The sequence below is a fragment of the Theobroma cacao genome, chromosome 4 (genome assembly GCF_000208745.1).
Source record: "Theobroma cacao cultivar B97-61/B2 chromosome 4, Criollo_cocoa_genome_V2, whole genome shotgun sequence".
Lineage (NCBI taxonomy): Eukaryota > Viridiplantae > Streptophyta > Magnoliopsida > Malvales > Malvaceae > Theobroma > Theobroma cacao.
In genome coordinates, this window is record NC_030853.1 from 31,632,566 (window position 1) to 31,655,156 (window position 22,591).

At 36.4% G+C, this 22,591-nt stretch overlaps 5 protein-coding genes, 1 non-coding gene and 1 pseudogene across 8 annotated transcripts; 2 read left to right on the plus strand and 5 right to left on the minus strand.

Moving 5' to 3' along the window:
- On the minus strand, nucleotides 422-2,660 carry LOC18603738 (annotated as a pseudogene).
- On the minus strand, nucleotides 4,473-5,012 carry LOC18603739 (pectinesterase inhibitor 1). Its single transcript, XM_018119145.1, has one exon. It carries the CDS (start codon nucleotides 5,010-5,012, stop codon nucleotides 4,473-4,475), a length of 540 nt encoding a protein of 179 aa, XP_017974634.1.
- LOC18603740 (dehydrogenase/reductase SDR family member on chromosome X) lies at nucleotides 5,294-8,554 on the minus strand. Of its 2 annotated transcripts, XM_007035880.2 has the most exons (10): nucleotides 8,046-8,554; nucleotides 7,876-7,942; nucleotides 7,719-7,747; nucleotides 7,582-7,635; nucleotides 7,427-7,491; nucleotides 6,921-7,039; nucleotides 6,448-6,543; nucleotides 6,292-6,367; nucleotides 5,961-6,114; nucleotides 5,294-5,718 (listed from the first exon to the last, which is right to left on the minus strand). In XM_007035880.2, the coding sequence occupies exons 1-10, from the start codon at nucleotides 8,253-8,255 to the stop codon at nucleotides 5,545-5,547; spliced, it is 1,044 nt and encodes a 347-aa protein (XP_007035942.2). In that variant the 5' UTR covers nucleotides 8,256-8,554; the 3' UTR covers nucleotides 5,294-5,544. The 2 variants fall into 2 exon arrangements, with proteins under 2 accessions (XP_007035942.2, XP_007035941.2); XM_007035879.2 differs by having other exon boundaries at nucleotides 7,427-7,635.
- On the minus strand, nucleotides 8,822-16,464 carry LOC18603741 (importin beta-like SAD2). Its single transcript, XM_007035881.2, has 21 exons — nucleotides 16,102-16,464; nucleotides 15,805-15,980; nucleotides 15,538-15,708; nucleotides 15,232-15,342; nucleotides 15,038-15,115; nucleotides 14,503-14,699; nucleotides 14,359-14,419; nucleotides 14,074-14,148; nucleotides 13,790-13,867; nucleotides 13,616-13,678; nucleotides 13,382-13,465; nucleotides 13,121-13,296; nucleotides 12,827-12,866; nucleotides 12,573-12,716; nucleotides 12,265-12,384; nucleotides 11,975-12,190; nucleotides 11,519-11,689; nucleotides 10,361-11,027; nucleotides 9,875-10,080; nucleotides 9,490-9,616; nucleotides 8,822-9,263 (listed from the first exon to the last, which is right to left on the minus strand). The coding sequence occupies exons 1-21, from the start codon at nucleotides 16,238-16,240 to the stop codon at nucleotides 9,106-9,108; spliced, it is 3,258 nt and encodes a 1,085-aa protein (XP_007035943.2). The 5' UTR covers nucleotides 16,241-16,464; the 3' UTR covers nucleotides 8,822-9,105.
- Nucleotides 18,535-19,696, plus strand: LOC18603742 (1-Cys peroxiredoxin; the record flags this gene model as incomplete). Its single annotated transcript, XM_018119313.1, is given in 4 exon segments — nucleotides 18,535-18,604; nucleotides 18,695-18,843; nucleotides 18,981-19,127; nucleotides 19,241-19,696. Coding segments are annotated over 4 exon segments (615 nt in total), but the record flags the coding sequence as incomplete, so codon positions are not given.
- Nucleotides 19,748-19,819, minus strand: TRNAG-UCC. Its single transcript has one exon. It is a non-coding gene; the product is annotated as a tRNA-Gly (tRNA).
- Nucleotides 20,494-21,841, plus strand: LOC18603743. 2 transcript variants are annotated; one of them, XM_007035883.2, is made up of 2 exons: nucleotides 20,494-21,410; nucleotides 21,508-21,841. In XM_007035883.2, exons 1-2 carry the CDS (start codon nucleotides 20,633-20,635, stop codon nucleotides 21,612-21,614), a joined length of 885 nt encoding a protein of 294 aa, XP_007035945.2. In that variant the 5' UTR covers nucleotides 20,494-20,632; the 3' UTR covers nucleotides 21,615-21,841. The 2 variants fall into 2 exon arrangements, with proteins under 2 accessions (XP_007035945.2, XP_007035946.2); XM_007035884.2 differs by having other exon boundaries at nucleotides 21,514-21,841.

Genomic DNA, 22,591 nt, shown 5'->3' on the forward strand with positions numbered 1-22,591 from the left:
AGTTTGTCTGAAAGTTAGGAGGAGGGCCTGATGCTGCCAAATGAATGAAAGCCGTTCCTTTTGTTCACTTCTCTGTAATTTTGATGAGTTCCTTTCTTTCCCGTTCTGTTATGAGCTCCTAGACCTTGTGAATCTTAATCTCTTATCCAGTTATTCTTTTTTGTTATGTGATTCTCTCCTCTTTTTGTTTTTGTTCTGTTTCTTTCTTCTACTATCATTTGTCTTCATCTCATTGCGTATCTGATGCGAATTTATACGAATTAAAATAAGCCTTAAAGAAAATAACCCCCTAGGTGCTTAGCTGTTTAACCCCCTCTATCTACTGTTAACTGTTACATACAGAAACAAACATCTACAAATCCTTGTAAAAGATATGATAAAGTCACAGATTTGGAAAACAAATGCAAAATAACATGCCGGAATGAAGATTTCTTCCTTTGTGTCACAATGATTTTCCAATATGGACAACCAAAAATCCTATGGAAGAAAACAGCTGTTGTAATGGCAGAACATCTATACTCCCTAAGTCTAACACCAGGTGCAACTAGGCGCATGTGAAAGTGACCAGCCCACGTCCATTAAGCCCGAAACGTTGAGAAGTTAAAACAGAGTAAAATAACTGTCCAGAACCAAAAATAGCAAAACAATGAAATCAAGAGGTGCAGGGGATGACATAAGTTTTTAGGGGGAGGGTGCATGTGAAAGCATGTTAGATTTTGGGTTAGAATCATCTCTATCTGTTTGAAATGTCACTGCAGTATACCTTGCTTGCAATGTTGTTTGAAAGCCAGTCCAATCCCTCATACAGCCCTTCTCCATAAGTCGCACAGGTGCTTTGGATATACCTGCTAGTACAAAATATAGTTAGAGGTTGGGTGAATTTTATTTGGCAATTTGCCTTTTCCCCCCTTAATCTATAATTTTACCAGCATCCTTGCCGCAAAGAATGCAGGCCAAGTTTATCGGTAATCTCAGCTGCATTCCGTATTGATTCGGAAGATCTTGCTCGTTTGCAAACACAAACAACACTGCATCCCTCAATTCATCCTGGCTACCAAATAGAAAGATTTCAAACATGTCATTTCACCATTTCTGAAATGCATCCAATTAAATTTACAGTCTGTTTTTCTTCTATCATTTGTTTAGGCAAAAGAAAAAGGCGAAATATGTTATTCAATGAGTCTGGGAACAAAAACTAGGCATATCTGATAACACTGACGGTACAAACAGGAGAAAAAACATGGAAGCTTTATTTTCCTCATTCAACATTATGTGCAGCTCATCTCTTGCTTCTACAACACAGTCTCGATCATTGCTGTCGACCACGAAGATAAGCCCTTGTGTATTTTGGAAGTAGTGTGTCTCCACATATTAATCCAAACAAGTTTTGCATTGATCTCATTTAATATTGGAAGCTTTTTTCTTTATTTAGGAAAACCTAGTCAAGATCCCAAAAGAAGAAAAGAAACTGATGCATGGAAACAGCTTGTTTCTATACACTATTTCCAATTACAACATAAAAAACAGAGACAATTGAAAAATAAGAAAGTGAGATCAGCTTTCATAAAATGAACAACAAATGAAAGGGTATCAAGTTCTCTCAGGACTACCTACAATCGAAACAAGACCCGCATAACTCACCCCATATCAGCAAACCATGCATGGGTCAGGATTCACATAATGGAGAATGGAAATGGATCATTAATGTGAACATCATATGCAAACAACAAAACCATGAATCCACATGGGCAAATGAGAGGCTAGTTTACATGGGTTTCTTGTGTTCTTGTTCATATCATGTTTGAAATACAACTGAGCAGATTTCATGCAAATAACAAGCGACACTAATAAACCAACATGAAAGACAGGTTAATCTTACCAAGTATGTTATAGCATGCCTTGTCCTGACCACCGACATCCCAGACAGTGAAGCTAATGTTCTTATATTCCACGGTCTCCACCTTAAAACCTGCGACGATAGATAAAAGATAAGATCATATTTGTATCATTGGCAACACTAAAAGCTTGTGTAGGGCATATAATTTCAGTGGAAAAAGAAAGAAAAGATACCTATGGTAGGGATGGTAGTAATAATTTCACCCAACTTGAGCTTGTACAAGATGGTAGTTTTACCAGCAGCATCAAGACCAACCATAAGAATTCGCATCTCTTTCTTAGCAAAGAGCCTACTGAAAAGCTTGGTGAAAGGCAGCCTCATGTTGGTTTGGTACAAACAAATCAAGCAAACAAGAAACTAAGTCAGGAAACCAATCAATAAGAACTACGACCAAGAAACAATCTTTCACCATAAGTTGATTGAATTCTCAAGTCCTGATCAGAAACAACAACTTATCCTTGGAATTCTCCCAAAGTTCACCATTTTAGTCGATCTAAAGCCATTTATTTACATAAAGGATGAACCTTTCTGAACCATTAGTTCAGATTTCTAAGAAAATTATCAGGAAATGAGTTTTGAGGCTCACACATTGACATTTCCCATTGAACAAGTAGAAACTAACAAAAATCAATAACATTGAATTGAGAGATTGTATTCCCTGTAAAACTGCAGGTTGTATTCTTTGTAGCAGGTATTCATCCTGCTTCTTTGGAAAAATAAAAATTTTAGCTTATTCAAATAAATAAATTGAGCAGAGCAAGATTCAAACTTGAACCATTAAGAGAAAAAAAAAAGAAAAAATCAAAACTTTCTAATGAAACCAACGTATATTATTGATTCAAGATGGGGTGATTCAGACAAAGAATAAACTTACGATGAAGGAGGATATACAGTTGGGGTGCCTTAGCTGATTCAAACTTAGAAACTAAAACAAACAGAGAGATCAACAAGTGAATTAATGGATGGGAATTCGAAGGAAAATTTTTTTCTTTTAATTTATTGTTATTGCTATTTTTAAGAGAGAGAGAGAGAGAATAATAATTAAATTTTAAAAAAATTTACACCGGCTGTTTTGCATGATAGAAACGGTGTCAGCTTTTACTGGAATCAGAAGCTTCGCTAGAGGAGAGTTTATGAGATACCCACTGATCAGAAAATGGAGGTCCTTGTCCATATTTCATTAGTTGAAGTTGCTGCAATTGGCCAAGCCAATTCCTAGTTCCTTGGTTGAAAATATTCCACCAAGTCATCCAATTTTATCCATGCCATCTGCTCACAGTCTAACGTCTACACTAAAAAGTCATAGTTTTCAGGATAAACATTCACTGTATTCCTGAAACATCGACTAACATTACAAGCAAAATCTTCCTCCTGTAATCAGCCAAATGCCACACTGAAAGATCCTCTTTTGGCGTGTTTCGTGTCTTAAACCTCATATATTTGAGTTTAGATCGTGGCAGTGTAGAACCATTTCTCTTGGTTTTCAAAGAAGCACATGCAGCAGCAATGATGTGAATGTTATCATCTTGAGTCGGAAGGTAGAAATATCCATTAAAAAGCATGGCTTCCCTGAACAAAACATCAAAATCCAATACACAAATCTCTGGTAAAATTACCGACCAGCATATAGATAGATGTCTGCTCCAAAGGAGATCGCGAAAGCACTAATTTGATTGTGGTATATATATATATATATATATATATATATATATATATATATATATACTATAGTTCGTAGGTANGTATATATATATATATATATATATATATATATATATATATATATCCAATGTTCTAGGGAGAGGTACCTTGGCTCCAAGAGAAATTAAGGATTCAACAGATGGTAATCTGCATCTTGAGATATAGGTTTTACTACAATCAACCAATCCTGGAAAGATCCCAAAAGCATATCGGAAAAGCCTCAAGACAGCTTGAGGTTTCCAAGTTTTTCCTCAAGTAGTCTTTTAGCAACTTCTGAAGAATTAATCTCGCTTGTTGCTGAGACATCACAACCCATGCAAATCAGTCCGAAGGCAGTCTCTCGGACATCATCTCTGGGAATGTGATTAGGCGTTCCGTTTGTATCATCCTCTATACCTTCATGTCTAGGCTTCTTCTTTTCCTTTTTTATAGCCATTGTACACATTCAACTCGAGCATTCTTACATAATTTCATCCGATAAGGGAAGCCACACAGCCTTGTATACCACTGCCGAGAATCCAACTCGGTGTGGAGGTTGAAACAGTACCCGAAAAATGGGCTGAATTGACAGTTAACTAAGGTCTTTTTGCTGTTGTGTTTTCGTTAAGAAAATAGGGTGTTTTCGACGAGCTGTTTCCAGCAAACTCACTTCTAACCGTTTATGGAAAATCAGATAGAAAACGAAACTACCGCTTGCTAAATTTGAATTAAAGAAGTTGTGCAATTTGTTATTGACTAAGCAAGCTTGCGTGAGTGTTTTGGTGATGGAGGTGGCAAATTTGGTAACAGTGAGGGGAGGACAATTGTAACTTAATTCGATTCCTTGTCCAGTGCCCAATTATTTACTTATAAAGCTTCTTCTTTCTCTGGTACATCAATCATTAAGATAATTCAAAATAACACGTGCGATGTCATTGAGCCACACCATTTTGTTGTTATAATCCGTCAGAGGAGATGGACGAGGTGGCTCTTTCGTGAACCTATATTCACATTTCTTCGACATCTTCAGTGCATCGTTCACCTGTTTCTGCATCCCCTTATACTCCATCTTGTCGGATAACCTATAAGCAATCTTTAATTTGCCCAGAGTTACATTATAGTCACTGAGGCAATCCGAAAGGTGACTCTTTGTCACTTCATCTTTTTCATTATTGAAGAGCTCCTGCACAAGGTGCTCGTTCAATCGTGCTTGCGCGGTTGCTAAGAGTATGGAAATGACAGCGAGTTTTTGCACGTTTGCTTCTTTGATTCTCGACTGTTTTCCGAGAGTAGTTTTGCAGAAGCCTGGGTTTAGTGTTTCATCGCACATCCCATTAAGGAAATTGCTGGTGATAGCGGATGAGGGGTAGGACAGATGCCAAAGCCAAACCATGGCCATGAGAGGAAGCAGGAAAGCTGCATTGTGGGCTGACATTTGCTTTGTTTGCTCAGTTTGATGACAGGAATGTGGGGGAGAGCTTGGTTTTCAACTTATTTATAGTTGAATCGGTCGGTTTTCTTGCTAAATCATTACGTATCGAAAGAGCTCAATAGGGTCATGCTGCCAGTACTTGCCTGATATCATGGCCACCACAAATTTCATATGAATGCATGCTACAAGAGGGTAAAGAGGATTAACTTAGCTCCTCCATTGAATTATGGCCAAACAACTCAAGTTTGTTAAAAGTCATGAGTAAACTAATTGATGACAATTCTTTTACTAATAAAACTTGGTTGGGATTAATTTCATTAATGTATACAATTATTGAGTATATCTCCATGATTTGGTACTTTAACTGTTTATATAATTTGCACATTTAAAAAATATACAACCAAGAACATTAACATTCGCCATGTCATTGAACCACAACATTTTCTGGTTATTATCAGTTGAAGGAGATGAGCGAGAAGACTTTTTCTTGAACCCATCTTCACATTTCTTTGTCATCTTCTTCACCTCCTCCTTTTTATGACAAATTATCCGACATGGAGCTTGATGTTTCTTTGGAAGCAAGGCTTGCTTCTAGAAAGAGACTATAAGACGTAGTCCAAAGTTCTTTTGCAAGCTTGATATTGTGTGAAAGAGCCGAAGAGTTCAAGGTCCTACCTTTTCCACCAAAAAAGTATACCCCAGATGCTTCCTGAAATAAACAAAGAGCTAAAATCAATACGTTCGCTATATCATCAGATGTTATTGAAATTTTTTCCCAAGAAATAGCACTTTATTTTATCACACAAGAAGGAAGGTTTGTTACTTGAACTGAGTTGCAAACTTCAGCATGGGGTTAATAATGTAAGTAATTCATCCTTTGTGAATGACTAGTTGATGCTTAAGACTTGCGTGAGAAGAAACTATAGTCATCTGTCATCTTATAAAACTTACTGGTGGAGCAAGGGCTGCATCAAGAATAGAACTGACGCCATTCTCAGGTGACTGCAGAAGGCCCAAAAGCTTCAAAACTTCAAATGCCAATTGAGAAAGACGAGAAGGGACTTCCCTCATGATGTTGGTCTTTACTACTCCAGGATCGGCAGCACTTCAAAAGCAAATCAAACCAGATTATATTACATAAAGTGAAGCAGAAACATGCTAATAGAAATGTCTTTTATGAAGCATAATAAATATGCTGTTATATAACTGAAGGAGCTATGAAATCCATCAAAAAAGAAATGAAAAGAGATAAATAGTGTAATAAAACTTGCTTAAAACATACGTAACAGAGACATGACAAGGTTTATCCATCAAACCAAGTTGTTGGTGGAGCTCATATGAGAAGAGAAGCAGGTATACTGTTGAAACAAAATGAAATGTCATTGATAGAATGGAGATGAAAGGTAATTGCAATAATAATCTATGATGCATGCCTTACATTTTGAATACTCATAGATACGAGCAAATGGATATTGTCCTGATCTCAAGAAACATGCCCCAGAAACAGATTCCTGGTCAACCTGTACATCAAAAACTAAAGCAAAGCGCTCTAATACAGTTATTTGTGGCAAATATCTCTTAAGGATTTCATGGTAAGGTGCAATCACAATCTTCCAAACTTAACTGAAATTGCTGCTGAATCCTAATGGTGCAGACTGTATTAATAGTGGGGGAAAATAAAAAATAATAATAAAAGAAAAAAGGCACCATCTGGAGGAAATATGTTGAGTTTTTACCAGTGCACTATCATCACCTGTTGTTCATACTGCCAAATAATGTCAAGCAAGTAGGCTATTAACATAAACATTTTTGCAACAAAGATTTCAGGGAAGAGATGCTCAGGTTCTTTTTTTTTTTTTTCTATTTCTGCCATAATAATCTTTCATACACAACATCTAGAAAGATACTCACCATTTCGATGTGTAAAGGATGTGACATTTACTATCCGAGAAGGAACAGGGCTTCTTTTAAGAAGAGGTAGTAGAAATGTGGTCAGACAAAATGCCCCTATGTAATTTGTACCCAACATCCTGAGATACACGAGTGAACTTGTAAGAAGGAAGTCGATGTTTTTATGTGAGGACAGAAAGGGACAAAGTGACAAGAAGCAAAACAATGCAAAGGACAGGAAAACGAATTGAACAATCAATTGCACATTTTATGGGGTCTGCTTCCCATAACAGAAAACCGGCAAGTATGAAAAATTACATAGATTATTCAAAATTGACAGCAAATTGACGTTAGCCTGCAATAAAAAGTAGTAAGAAGTTTTAGGTTAAGTTCAAATTTTACTCAAAGAACTGCAGCATGTTGAACCTTTTGCAACTTGGCAGATACGTTACACACATAGCCCAACTGGAAAAGAATATTATAAACTCGTACCAGTATTCAGCATGAAAGATAGAGCAAGTAATTACTGATCATAGCCTTCAGGTGTGAATCGCGATGATGTTGCCAGTATCCCAGCATTATTGATCAAGAGCTGGACAGAAGAATGCATTTTGCAATCCAAAAGCCACTGCTGAAGTGAGCCTTTAAACTCCAAAATTGAATGGAATGATGACAGATCAACCTGAAAAGCTTTGACACGGGCATCCTCATTCTGGGTTTTTACGTCTGTCATAATCTATAAACAACCAGAATTAAAAATCGTAAAACATAAAATGAGGGGCCACATACAACAATAAACTTATTGCATATATGATGTACCTTTGATAACGAATGGGATGATCGTCCAACTGCAGAAAAAAACATAAATGTTAGCAGTGAAACTGAAAGAACAGTCACTGGGTAGTTACTTAGCAATGACAACAAGCAAACTCAGAATAAAGGCAACAAATAATGATACAAGTTGTCAGCAGAATACCAAGAACAACGTAGAAACCTTCCCGTGAAAGAGCGTGTGCAGCCGCAGCTCCCAGTCCGGATGTAGCCTGCAGCAATGACACAATGAAAGAAAAAGGGAAAAAAATTACTACAAACTGATAATCCAGGCCAGGGTGAGATTTATATGTGATGAAGATAAAGATGACTGACGCCAGTAATGACGCAAACAGGTCTCAGAGACGGAGAGATTGGAGGATGGCATCGTGGGTAGGATTGAGCTTTACGAGAAAAGAGCCTGTTGGTGTATAACTGCAAGTAGGAGGCCAAGAGCGAGATGGTCCAAAGCACTCCCATTCTCCAAAATTCAACGGACAAAACAAAACGGAGAGCTTCCTTCAACTCCTTTATCATAGTTTCCATCAAAAAAGATACTACTGGTTCAAGTACAGCTAGTAGAATAGAGAATAGAGAAGAGAGAGTTCCTTAGAGACAAATGGACGAACACGTTGTACGCTAGTAACAAAAATGATCATGTGTTCATCGACCTTAGGCCAAAATGGCAACTTCAGATTTCTTCAGGAAAAGAGTTGGTTTGTGGGTCAATCTATCAGATTGATATAGACGAAAAAGAAAGAAAACCCACACTTCTTTCTTTCTGAAGTTCCGAGGAATACGATAGTCAGTTTGAAAAAGAAATATTTTTTAATTTTTAACACATTTTTATATTAAAACTTTTAAAAAAATGTAATATAAATACTCAATACTTTTTAATATAAAAAATTATAAAAATAAAAATATTAAAAATCTAAAAAAAAAAAAAGTCATTTTGGAGAATTCTGAAAAAGTATATAAATAAATGAAACATTTTGGCTTCAACTGCCGACAAAGAGACACGGAAAATGAGCTTTACAAAATTTATAAAGTGAAATTCACAGTGACCCTTTTTTATTTTTTTAACATTAGCGGTAGTATTAAGATTTCAAATTAAAGAGTCCAACCTGACAAATTTATACACGAAAATTTTACAAATTCTAACGCCAAAATTACTTCTCAAAACATTCAAATTGATTCAATTCTCCGCAATCTTACTCACATATTACGACACTAACTTTTTTTTCCTTTACATGCAAATGCAGAGCATCTTCCTCCCAAAAACACCTCAAACCCTTGCACATCCAATAATAATAATAATAATAATAAAATATTACAAAGCAAGGGTTAAAAATTATTTAAATTACGAATTTCTCCACCTTCTTCCCTATACAAGCATTTACATGGATTGCTGGAAGAAGAAACTAGAGTCGGGGAAGGCATTGATGAAATTTGAAACAAGCTGTGACGATAAAGCCTGTCCTTGAATAAGAGCATGCTGGTATCTCCCTATCAATGATAAGATGATTCTCTGTTCATCAACTTCTTCCAAAGTACCTGTCGCGACACCATCATAACAACAAATATATTCATACTCCAACAAGATGTTGTCTGCTCAACATATCTAAGCAAATTAGCCAACATTGAATCTATGGATTAGTTATAAGGAAACAAAATACTATATCCATTCCTGTCATTACTAGACTGCAAATGACTTTGTACAAGAATGATTACCGAAATGTAAGTAAGCATTTTATAGAGAACAGTTCATCCCCAGGCTTACCCAACTCAATCTCAAGGTCTTCATCTTCCACATCCCCTTCAACGATATCATTCTCCAAGGCAGAAGCTGCTTGTGCATACCTTTCCAGAAACTGTTCTTCAGTTTCTTCAAGTTCACTCTCAGATTCCTGATCCAAGAAATGAAAACATATTATCGCTTTCAGAACAATGTATCAATGGAAGAAGAAGACAACAATTTATTTTGAAGGCCAAATAGTTTAGTCCTCCCAAAAAACAACTATAGTTCAAAGGCAGAAAGCTGAATTCCTTTAAAAGTCTAACATTCCAGCTCTATATGCCATTTCATCTTCCCGTCATCAACTAGATTGTGATAAACAGAATCATTGTACAAACCAAACAAGATCTACATATTTTAAGAGTTGGACCTCATCATCGTCTTGGATTTCTTCATCATCATCATCGTTATCATCATCTTCAGATTCTCCATCATTTTGTTCATCTTCCATTTCTTCATCCAGCCCTTTCAATTGTACAGATGTCTCAATCAGTGAATTAAAGCAATCTCGCAACAAGCCATCACTTGGATTACCTACTCCCAACAACCTCTCTATCATCTTTGCCAGTGTCATCACTGAGAATAAAAAACCATAAGTTGTGCTGTCAGTTATTTTACTGGGAGCAAAAGGAAAAGGAGTGGTGGGAAAAGATTTTAGTAGGGAGGAGGAGGTGCTGGTTGAGGGCAACAAATATTTTTCTATTGACATGAAAAGTTAGACATACCACTTCTCCATCAGATTAGAGTTAAGCAACAAAAAAGCTGATCAACAACTATATAGATCATATTCACATATAAATATAAACAAACTCCGCATTTATCCAAGTTCTACAAGAGCCATAAAGTAGGTACTTACCCATCAACTTTATCTCTGACTTTGCTGACAGACCAAGTTCAGAAGAGCACAAAGCCAGTGCAGATGCCCACATTGCAAAGCCTCCATCTCCCTCCTTCTCCAATATTGCCTCCACGGTATCAGGATAATATAAATAGCATGATGCAATAGCAAGCAAGAGAGGCTTCCATAGTGAACATGGCTTGCTTCTTACTCCTCTGAAACGAGAAAATGCTGCCCGACTGAAGACAACTGCTAATGATTGCTTCACACCTTCTGTTTCACATGAATAATTTGGGACGTGTAATAGTATGTGAACACAAGAGCAAGCTCTCCATGTTGCAGACGGGTATTGTAAAATGGCCTCACTGACAAATGAACTTATTGCTTCAGTGATGGATCTTTGTGGCACAGGTGGAGCAGGAGCAGGTGGCATCTGTCTAACAATAAAATTCTCTAGTCTATATTTACTGTGCAAACTAACAACTTCCTTGATGCAGTCAAAGACAGACATATCTTCTGATTCTTCCCAAGCATGCCAGTCTGAAATCAAGTCAGCCCAAACTACTAGTAATTCTGATAGTTTAAGCTCTACAATTACATGGCTTCCAGTAACAGAGCGTATAATGGACTGCAGCAATGTCGATGAATGATCTATGCATGATGGAGGGGGAGATGCCTCAGCTTCCTGATCATTGCAACAATTTAAGGATAAAGGAAATATGCAATGAATTTAACAAAATTAACAAGTTAACCATCTAACTTTTAGTAGCAGTATATTGTAATTTGATGAATAAAAGCATAAAGCAGAGCAATGCATATATTTTCAAGTTTGAAGCAGAGGAGGAAAATGTTTTTAAGTCAATGCCAAATTAAAACATTGTCATGGTGTTTGCACCAGAAACATAACCTAGATATTAGTCTGAGTTAAACGAAATCAAAATGTTTCTGAAGCAGAAAGATACCATAAACCAAGATCTTTTCTATTCTTCTGATAAATTTCAAATTTTATATGCTTTCTGCAGAAAATTTCATCATTATTAGTCAAACATATTTTTCCTGTAACCCATTTAGAGATATCATATGATTAAGTACCAAAAACTTGAGCACAATTCGAAGTCTTCTCATATACAAGAAATGCTAAAAATAATCAAATCTTGCAATGAGGAGAAAACTGACCAATGAAACTGTGAGCCAAGCCCGTTCCAGAAGAGCTGATAAAGCTCTACCAATGGCAGCTTGACCAGATGCCTGCTTTTCCCTTGAGACATTTTCTTCAACCTCTTCAAGCATGAAGTTTTCCCAAGATTGAGCCATCAATGCTAATGCTTCAAAGCCACGTACAACCACCTACCATAAATGCACTTCAGTTAATCAACCAAGTCACTGATGCCCGATGACAATATACAATCCATTTTCAAACACAATCTGCCAGTAATAAATGTATTCAAAGGTCCAAAATTAAAGCAAACACTTTTGGCTTTTAACTTCTTGGCAGAAACCCAAATGTTAGGTAGGAACTCTGCTTCTTTAACTCTTAAATGCAAATGCACAACTTGCAGAATTAAAATTTTAATAAAAACAAAACAAAACGGAGTAAAATGTACCAGCCTAGCTGCAGGAATTCATACTTACATGAGGCCATGGCTCCATGCTAGGATGTATGGACTTTGAGATGGCATCAACCAATGATGAAATAATATGAGGAATATGAACTACTATATTTTCATTTCCTGCCTCCACCACAGAATTTAGAAGCTGAAATAAAATGATGTTTTCTTCATCTTCATTTCCAATCCTACTAATTACAACTTGAAGAAGAGGTAACCACTCAGGTGGCAGATACTCATTCTGAAAAAGACAGGTGAGACATCAGCACCACATTAAAATGCATTGCAGCACTAAGGATTGACTAAGAAACCTACTTCAAGAAGCCCAGCAATTGCCCCTGCAGCAGCTACTCGCACAGGGTAACAAGAAGTATCCTCTTTATCAGGCATTGCCAATGCCTTGAGCAACGAAGAATAGATGTCTGCACTCATCTCCTGAAAACAGTACAATCTCAGAAAGTGAGATTTATTTAGTCATTGCATGTTATAAATAGCCAAGCAAGAGGAAAATTAACATAATAGGGTAAGCAAATAGGTGATTGCAATTGAATGGTTAAACCAACAAAAAGCTTTGGTCTGGATAAAGTAGTAGAACAGATGGAACTAATAAGAAACTGTCTCACTTCAGGCAGACATGATGCAAGCTCCCCAAGTACCCAACTTGCAGCAGCAACCAAGTATGGTGGGCAGACAGAAACGGAAAACAATGGTAGCACCCGAGTATGGACCAAAGTTGTTGTATATGTAGGTTTTTGCTCCCTTAGAAACTGTTATGTAGAATTATCAATTACAAGCATTAATCGTAAATTTCATTACCAAAAAAAAAGTTAATGGTAAGATTTGTCAATAATGAAACAGAACAGCTAGATTTGCTTACATCCTGCAGGCCACCATATGCCATCAGAACACCGAAATAACTGCCATGATTGACACAGTTAAAAAATGAGAAAGATTAAAATGTCCAGTAAGAACAATGATGATGCAGAAAGGATGGGTAAAGCAGAAGAAAATTAACAAAATTATAACTTCCAATGAAAAAGAAGGAAAAGAAAGGAATATCAACCAACAGAAAATAAAACATTTATGGCAAATGCTTCCGTTTCTCTTGCTGATGAAGAAAGATGAAAAGGGGAATAGATAGATAGATAGATAGATATGTTCATTGACTCACTCTTTCAAAATTCTAGGATCAGAAGTGGTAGCATCTGAAGGAATGGGAAATTTTGATAAACATGGAAGCACCAACGACTCCCCAATAGAATGCTGATTGTTTCTCTTATTCTTTTCGCCTTTCTTGCGCTTCGTTGAAGCTGAAGAGCCATTATTAGAACTCCCAATTGGAGGCCCCTGTATGCAAACAAAACATTAAATAGCAATTCTATCAAGATAAAAATATGTTGAAAACAATTATCAAGGACTATCTAGCACCAACCTTTGACATTGAAATAACACCAAGTAAGTTTATTGCACTTTTTCTGGCCGTAAATAAATCCTCCCTCCATCCAGAAATTTCTTCCTAGATACAAATAAAAAGTGCTGATATAAAAGCCAATCAACTGGAGAATATATCATTTGATATGGTCATGATTCACTTGCTTATGACCCAATATGAGGGGATAAAAAAAAAAGGATGTGATGACAGACAAAGGATTATTAATGTCCGTACAAGTTCAGATGGCAGATTCTTCCGAATGTACTCCTCTGCATCTTCTTCCCACTCTAATATATCCTACTTGCAAGAAATCAAACACAGCAAAATCATTAATCAACTCAACTTCTATTCTAAAAACAATTTTCAAATAGTAGATGAAGATATTTTCCCTTGCTTTAAAAAGCATACCTTCTCATTCAGCACCAATGCTGGGAAGATTGCAGACTCCAACAAAAATGAAAAATGGGGTGAAACTAATCTCCAACCCTGTTCCCATTGGAAAAAGCTATGTTAAAGAAATAACTTATCGGACATTAAATTAGGAACACCTAACAGTTAACTTCCTAAACAGAAAGTGATAGACACATATTGAGTAAGCTTTTCTTTTGAATAATATTATGAGAAGGAAATTTTTTTTTTTAAAAAAAAAGAAGCAACAAAGAAGACATTTAAGACTGTTGTTGTGTACTTACAGGGCCTGTCTCCAGAACATGTGAAACCACATCAAAAGCTAGTGAAATAATCCTCTCTGATAGAAAATCAAGCTTCTACAAAAGGAAAATTCATCCTTTAGTTTTAAGACAACCATAAAAGCATCAAAATTATACAGCAGCACAAATAATGCATAAATTAAGTGGGATCAATGGAGAAGCTGGACTCTACAGCATCCAACTTATATGAGATACTCATTGTTGCCACAAGAATAGTGCACAAACAGTGTGGGAAATAATAACTGATTAATTACATATGAAACTTACACTGACATTTGAGCTACAATTGACTATCTTCAGAACAGAGTTTATGATGTCTGGCATTAACCTGAAAACATAAGGGCATGACATGAAAGAAGACTGCGAATATATTAACATCAGAAAATTATACGACAAAGCCCTGGTTATTACTTATCAGAATACTTCCAGTGGCGGGTTGTCAAACAACAGAAAATTAGCAAAGCCCTCTTTCCAGTCTTCAACCTCAACAAGTACTCATCTTCTGAAGTATCATCATGATCCAAACTCAATGAACCCAGAATTCGAATTAGACCATGAGAGAAGGAAGGCAGAAAAGCAGCTACAGCAGATGGCATATACGACCTCACCTATAAAGCTAAGTCAAAGGTTCAAAAGAGATTCTAGAAGACAGAGGAAAACAAAACAACCATGCAAAAGAAACTCATAGGTCCTTTTCAATTAAGTAGCCACTTACAATAACTACCATCGTCTTGGGGCTTACAGGCTAACGCAGGTAATAATTAATGAGCTACATAAAATGCCAATAGGTATATGACTTTGAAATGCTATGCACATTCTTCATCAAGTCATGAAGTTTCTGTCTTCTATACAACTACTGACTACACAGTGATGAAACTTATCTTTTAATAGACTAAAGGATTCTTCTGCTGTTGTATAAATTAGAGGGATAAAAGATATTACTCACCGAAAAATATAAGCATTTGCATATGAGGAGAAGGACCTTCTCTGTTTCCAATTCTGTTCTACTGTGAGTAGCTATAGCCTGTCTCACAAACCATATTATCATTAATGATGGAGACCCAAAAAATTGATTTGTAAAGGATACAAGAAATAATGAGGCCAGAAAAGAGAAAACAGAGAAGTTTAAAGACAAGCAACCTTTTCAACAATATGATGAAACACTGTCATCAAGGGTGCAAGAATTTCCTTTGCAATTAGTTCCAAGTGTGGTGGTACTGGCTCCTTGGCAACTTTAGGATTCAAAAAGTACTGCCAGATAAAGACACAAAAATGCTTAAAGTCCAAATATATGTTACTCGAAGTTCTATTGAGTTTATGCCACATTTACGTCAGCGAAACAGATACACGAAACGAGATTTAAAAGAAAAACATGATGGATAAATTTTAAAAATCAAATCATAATTGCATTATGGAGAATTTAAAAGAAAGCAACAAAAGAAGTACCTGGAAAGGTCTAACAAGGGCATGTAGAACTGTAAGGGCATTGACGGTACTCCATTCACAGTTTGCACCATTGCTTATGAAATTGCTACTTTGAATAGCGGAACGCAGTTCAGGCACAAGTTCCGGCCAAGAATTCTGCTTAACAAACTCCGCAACAACAATGATTCGAAACTGCCGAGACGGAGGCAAAGGCGTTCATATATTAGTATCATTGAAAGTTAGGAATACAATAGATGATGAGAAAAAGAAATAGCAGAAAATTGGTACCGCTTCGACTAAAACTTTTAGAACCGAAGGTTCCGCTTGAAGCAAAGTTCGCATTAGCTGGCCCTTGAACTCCGTGCTGACTTTCGAAGATGAACCATCATGGACCTCAATGTTTCGCCTAGCGAAATTTTTTAGATAAGTTGAAGCAGCGACTCTTTGCCCTTGATTTTCACCTCCTACGGAATTTAAAAAAGAAAAGAAAAAAATTATGCCAATGCGATACGAATGAAGATAATTTGGAACAAAATCGAAGGGATGGTGATTGGAAGAAATAGATGAAGAGCGACTTCGGTTTACCGGCAGCGATGGAGAGGAGAGCGAAAGGGAAGTGAGGGAGTGAAGAGAGGCGATCGAGAGCTTCGGTTGAGGAACGAACCACGTCGCCATCGGGGCTAAGCGTCTGGTTCAACAGCTGAGCAATCTGAAACACGTCCATGCCTCTTTCGGTTTTCTTTCTTTGAGGGAGATTCCAAAGAGGAACGGCCACTGTGTTTCTTCTTTTGAAAAAAAAAAAAACAAAAACCCTAAAACTTTGGTGGCCAGATGCGGGAAAGAAGAAGGCGGGAAAATTTTACTTTTTTGGTTGTAAGGTAAAGCGGGCGCCTCGTCACCATTCACGACTAAGCGTTGCTCAATGCCCCGGCTCTTGCTGCTAAAAAGATGTTAGTCATATGCAATCATCATATGAAATGTATGAAATCGTCATATGAAAATGAAATGAAATAATTTAGTGGTAGAAGGAAGTGTTCCAAAAATGCAAATTGATGGAGATGCGGGGTATCGAACCCCGTACATGCATGTATTTTATAAATTATGTTAATTGATGATAATATTTTTATGATTCTTTTTGTGATATAATATTTAAACAAATTTTAAATTATTTTTAAAATTAAAAAAAAGTTTTTTAATTATTTTTTTATCAAGTTTTTATGTTTTTATTTTAAGTTAATAAATTTTCATTATTAATAAAAACATCATATAACATATTAACATGTCAGAATAAATGAAAATATAACATATTGATATAATAATATAACATTTTCACCATCAACAACAAAACATATAAAAATAAAATAATAAATTATATTTTTAATTAATAATAATTAATTAATTTTTTAATTATAAAAAATATTTTTTTAAATAAAAATGTAAATATTTAATTAAACATATTAAGTAAATAAAAATATTATTTAAAAATTTTAAAATAATTTAAAAACTTTTTCAAACATTATACCTATTTTTATAGATCCAAGCAAACAATCTGATTAATGTTGTTCCTGATATCATATGATATTCTCCCCCTTCCCCTATCTAGCTTGTCATTTGGCTTCATCCAAATTGTGTAAATATATAAGCACTTCAAAGGAATATGAGAATAACCAAAATAAGGTTTTTTTTTCTTTTTTAATTTGGATTCTATCCAAGTAAATTCACTTTAAGCCCTCTAGACAGATTACATAGCCAGATAACCTTCTTCATTTCTTGCTTGCTAAAGGAGCAAGAGAAAAAAATAAATGATCTTTTTTTTGTCTCTCCACATTATCACATAAAATCCATACAATATCAAACCTTAAACCAAGTTTTAATCCTTCCTTTAATAGGATGCCTATCAAAAATAGCTATCTAAGCTATGAGTGCATACAGATGGTGCTTGAGAATTATTCTTTAATAATAATAATTAATTAATTAATATTCATAAGTAAATATACGGAACAAATTCCAAAGTTCTTAATTATAAATCCTTTAGATAAAGATATACAGAAATAGTAAGCCATGCGGACAAGGAAGCCAGCAAAGCGAAAAAACACTTGGAAGAAGATGAGCGATATCCTACCGAATGCCCCTACCTACGGTCACGCCACGTTACCTTCATGCAGCAATCCTGGATCTTTTGTAAATGCTCCTTCTCTCTCCTACTTTTTCCACACCAAGAACCTGAAAGAAATCCAGGAGCAGGGGGTCATTCCTTTCCATAGATCTCTGAAAATGCATGGCATCACCATTGGAGACACTGTGCCCAACCTTGAAGTTAAAATTAGACATGATAATTCATATTTTCGTATCTTAAACGTGTCAGATATGATTAGATATAAAATATATTAAAGTTAAATATAAACACGATATGTTTAATATTCGTATCTTAAATTTAAAATACATACACGTACACGTTTAATACACGTGTAACACGACACGATACGATTAACACGTTTTACACATTTATTAAACGTGTCAATATACGACACGACACGATTAATAACATTATTAACACGATTAAATAAAAATATTTATAATTATATATAATTTTTTTATTTAAATTAAAATCTATAATTATAAAAATAATTATAACAAAAAAAAATAATAACATCAAATATAATAAAATTTAATATAAATAGCATACATAAAATTCATTATCATACATAAAGTTAAAATATATATTAAATAATTATTAAAAATTATTTATATAAGATTAAAATAATTTTTAACTATTAATATTTAATAGGTTAATAAACGTGTAATGTATACACATTTAAATACGATAACACGATTAAGTAAACGTATTTAAACGTGTTTGTCGTGTCTGATACGTTAAGACACGAAAATTTTCGTGTTTTAACATGTCATACACGATTAGACACGAAACACGTTAAGGATAAACTTAAAACCTATTTAATTCGTATTTTCTCGTGTCATGTTAATGTGTTGTGTCTAAAATTATCAGGTCTAGTTTAAACCACCCGTAGAAAGTTCACGCTTCATGACTATTTTAAGAATAGCTGGACTATCATTTTCTCTCATCCTGGTAGCCTTCATTTTCTTTGATTTCTTGAAGTTTAATGAAGATATTGGTAGTAACTACTTATTTCGTGGTGGGTTATGTTTTTGCATGCAGCTGATTTCACACCAGTGTGCACTACGGAACTTGGCAAGATGGCAGCTTACCTGCCGGAGTTTGAAAAACGAGGGGTCAAGCTTCTGGGATTCTCTTGCGATGATGTGCAGTCGCACGAGGAGTGGATCAAGGACGTTCTTTTTTCTTGAGTTTCCTTTGAATCTTTTTCTTTTTCCTTTTTGAACTTAAAAGTGAGAAGGGAAGTATGCTAGAGCAATCTGGCTTGTAAGGCTTTTATACCCACTTTGACCGGTTTCTTTGTGCATTATATGTTGGCTACATGCAGCCTCGTTGCAGGGTGACATACCCAATCGTGGCAGATCCCAACAGATAGATCATCAAGCAACTTAACATGGTGGACCCCGATGAGAAAGACTCTTCAGGGAACCAACTCCCATCTCGAGCTCTGCACATCGTGGGCCCTGATAACAAGGTGAAGCGTTGTTTTTACATAGTATAGCTTATTAACTGTATACTAAATACTAATGTAGATCAAAATCATTGATTTTGTTCTAACAAAAGACGACTTGATCGGATGATGTATAGATCAAGCTAAGCTTCCTTTATCCTGCATGCACTGGGCGCAACATTAATGAAGTGGTGAGGGCCCTGGACTCCCTGCAGAAGTCATCGAAGTACAAGGTTGCAACACCAGCGAACTGGAAACCAGGTGATCCTGTGGTGATTTGTCCTTCCGTGACCAACGAGGAAGCCGAAAAAATGTTCCCTCGAGGTTTTGAGACTCAAAAACTTCCATCCGGGAAGGATTACCTGCGTTTCACTTGTGTTAACTGATGGTTGGGGAGACTTGTATACTTCAAAGTATATCCAACAGGACTCAAACATATATATATATTTCATATCCAAGACTCCTTTGAGTTCCGGTTTTCTGCTTGCAGCTACTCTCTTTCACTATCATAGACTCGATAGAGTTCATCTTTGTCTTTCAAATTTACCATGTAAGGACTGCTTTCAGTTTAATAAAGTTGTCCTCTTTGATGAATTATGGCATTACAAATATAAAATGAAAATGAAAAAGAAAAAATTTTGTTGTGCGTTTGCCGGGAGTCGAACCCGGGTCTATTGCTTGGAAGGCAATTATCCTAACCGTTGGACTACAAACGCGCGCGGATGGTATGGTGGATCTTTACTTTTGAATTCGAGAAGCTTTAACGCACCGGTGTTAGTTCCTACGTTTTGTTTTTGTTCTATTTTACAACAGAATATGTAGTACTTCAGAATAGACATGGACATGGTTCACCTTTAGGTCTTGTTTATTTGCTCCTGTTAGAAACCAATGCCTGAACACGATAGGAAATTGTCTTTAATATTGAACTACTTTAGCCTAGACGCATTTGAGTATGAGATTATATACTACAACAATAATTAATTTATAACATTCAAAATGCTTTCGGCGGCCTTGCTGAGCGCACAAGATGGCATTCTCCAAGATGTGCAACTGGTCGAGCTTAGTCCGGAGTGGCCCATATCTCTCACGTAATCAGAGCGGTGGATCTTTTGCTTTCTCGATAGTAGCTCAAATTGGATGCCAGATCATTGCTCCACTCCAATCATAAACTGTGACGAACTGAACCTAGATCGGGCCATATCATGTTGGAAAAAAGCAAGCTGCAATGCAAAAATACCATCCGAAACCCAACACCTTCTGGCATTTCACTCCTTTTTTCAAACTCGTGGATCCCACCTCCAGCCTAACAGTCAAAAAGTTCTCCTGACTTATGCAGTAAATCTCGGGTGTAGCCCTTGATACTTTTCATACCTAGAACTAGAATGGAACATAACAAGGTCTGCTTCCGAAGCTTGGGGCTTCTGACTTCTTTACACTTCTTTTAGCTCTTTCATCACCAAAAGTTCCCTCTGGTTACTGCCTGTTTAGTCTTCCACATTCTTCTTAGATGTAGGTAGCGTAAAAAGAAAATGCAGCATCCGCCAAAACACTACCTCTTTACGCTTGTAGCATTAACGTTGGTATCCCAATTCCTACCTGTGATCTTTACTGCCAACCCTTGCCGCGGCATCTGCGGCAGCATTGCTATAAACTACCCTTTTGGCGTCGACGACGGTTGCGGTGCGCCGCAATACAGGCAGATGCTGAACTGCACCAATGACCTCTTCTTTGTAACCACTTCCGGGCGCTACAAGGTCCAATCTATCGACTACGAGAAGAAAACCATGGTGGTGTACGATCCGGCCATGTCCACATGCTCGATACTACAACCCCACCATGACTTTGTCATGACGGATATCCAATCTGTTATTATCCCGCCAACTTCAGACACGGTTTTCGCTCTCCTGAATTGCTCCATCGACTCCCCGGTGCTGAACCACTACAAGAATCTTTGCTTCAACTTCTCCGGTCATTCCTGTGATGAGCTTTACGGCGCGTGCAATGCTTTCAGGATTTTCCATTCGCTGACAAACAGTTCTCCGCCGTGTTGCTTCACGGGGTACGACACGGTGAAGTATATGAGCATGAACATCTTGGACTGCACGCATTATACTACCGTCATTAATACTGATAGTTTGAAGGGCGTTGGACCTCCGGATTGGGTTTACGGGATCAAACTGTCTTACTCAGTGCCGGAGACTGGATGCGAGCGCTGCACTCGGTCCGGTGGGGCTTGCGGCTACGATACTGAGACTGGAGGGATGATGTGCCTCTGCTCTAGTTCTATGAATGCTACGAGAGAGTGCGGTAAGGATTACTTATGATCGTCATTCGAGACTGTAGATTAAGATTTTAACATTAAGGGAAGTGAACAACACAGGGTACTAACAGATCCTGTTCTCAGCTGCAGGTAGCATTGCAGATCTAGGAGAAGGGAAAAGGCTTGCTTTATGGACAAATATTCATGGATATGCCTTGCTGCTGGGAGCATTTATTTACATAATCTTGTAATGCTGCAGCTTTTTCTTCTTCTCCTTCCTTCAGCTTTGTGGTAGTGCTTGGAAGGCAAACCACTTGAAAATTTCGAACCTAATAGGTTCAAAACAGTCAAGAATTGGAGTAGCTAGATGCTTTTATCGAAGTTTTGCAATGTAAAGCTATTGATTAAAAGGAATCTGTCATGACCCTGAAACTCCCCTGCATTCAAATTCTAGCAATCGGAATCAGCATTCGGTGAATGGTGTTAGCCTTTCTGTCTGAAATCTAAACCTTTTTATTTTCTTTCCGGAAAATTGCTTTTCCGCAAATAAAAACGTTGCCTACCAATATGTGCAATTGTGCATGGATTCGGGGGAACTCTTGCTTGAGAGATTTCAGGCCTGATGAACACAAAGTTTTTGGTTCTGTATAGAGAACTCGTGACCCAAAATGACAGATTAATGCATAATGTCGAACAAACTTAAACTAAAATTTGTAACCCAAAGTTCGGTTGATGAATAGCTCCAAAAGCTTAATTTGGCAGCACAAGCATATTTCGACTTTTAAATTTAAAAGCATATTTCAACCATGTGTGAAATAATGAAATTAGTAGTATGTGAAGATCATGATTCTATACTATGTAGCTATCATTCTTCTTTTCAGTAAATCATGAATTTTGTCACACATGTATTCTTTAAGATTTATTGATCTAATTCTGACCGGTACTATTACTTTACTACTCTTTTCGTCTTCATTTTTTATTATTATAAATTTATTTTTCATAATATTTTTTTTACCTTTTCCGTATTAAAAAGTAATATAAAAAATTTTATTCTTACTTTTAAAAAGGCAAAAAGAGAAACAAACGTCTAGTGATGAAAGAAGTATAATTTTACCATTAAATTCAAAATGTTGCTTTCATTCAAAAACAAATTCTGACTGATTTCCTTTTTCATACGATGTGTGGCCCATTAACAAATTAACAATGTTTGAATCCAAAGCCCACCCGT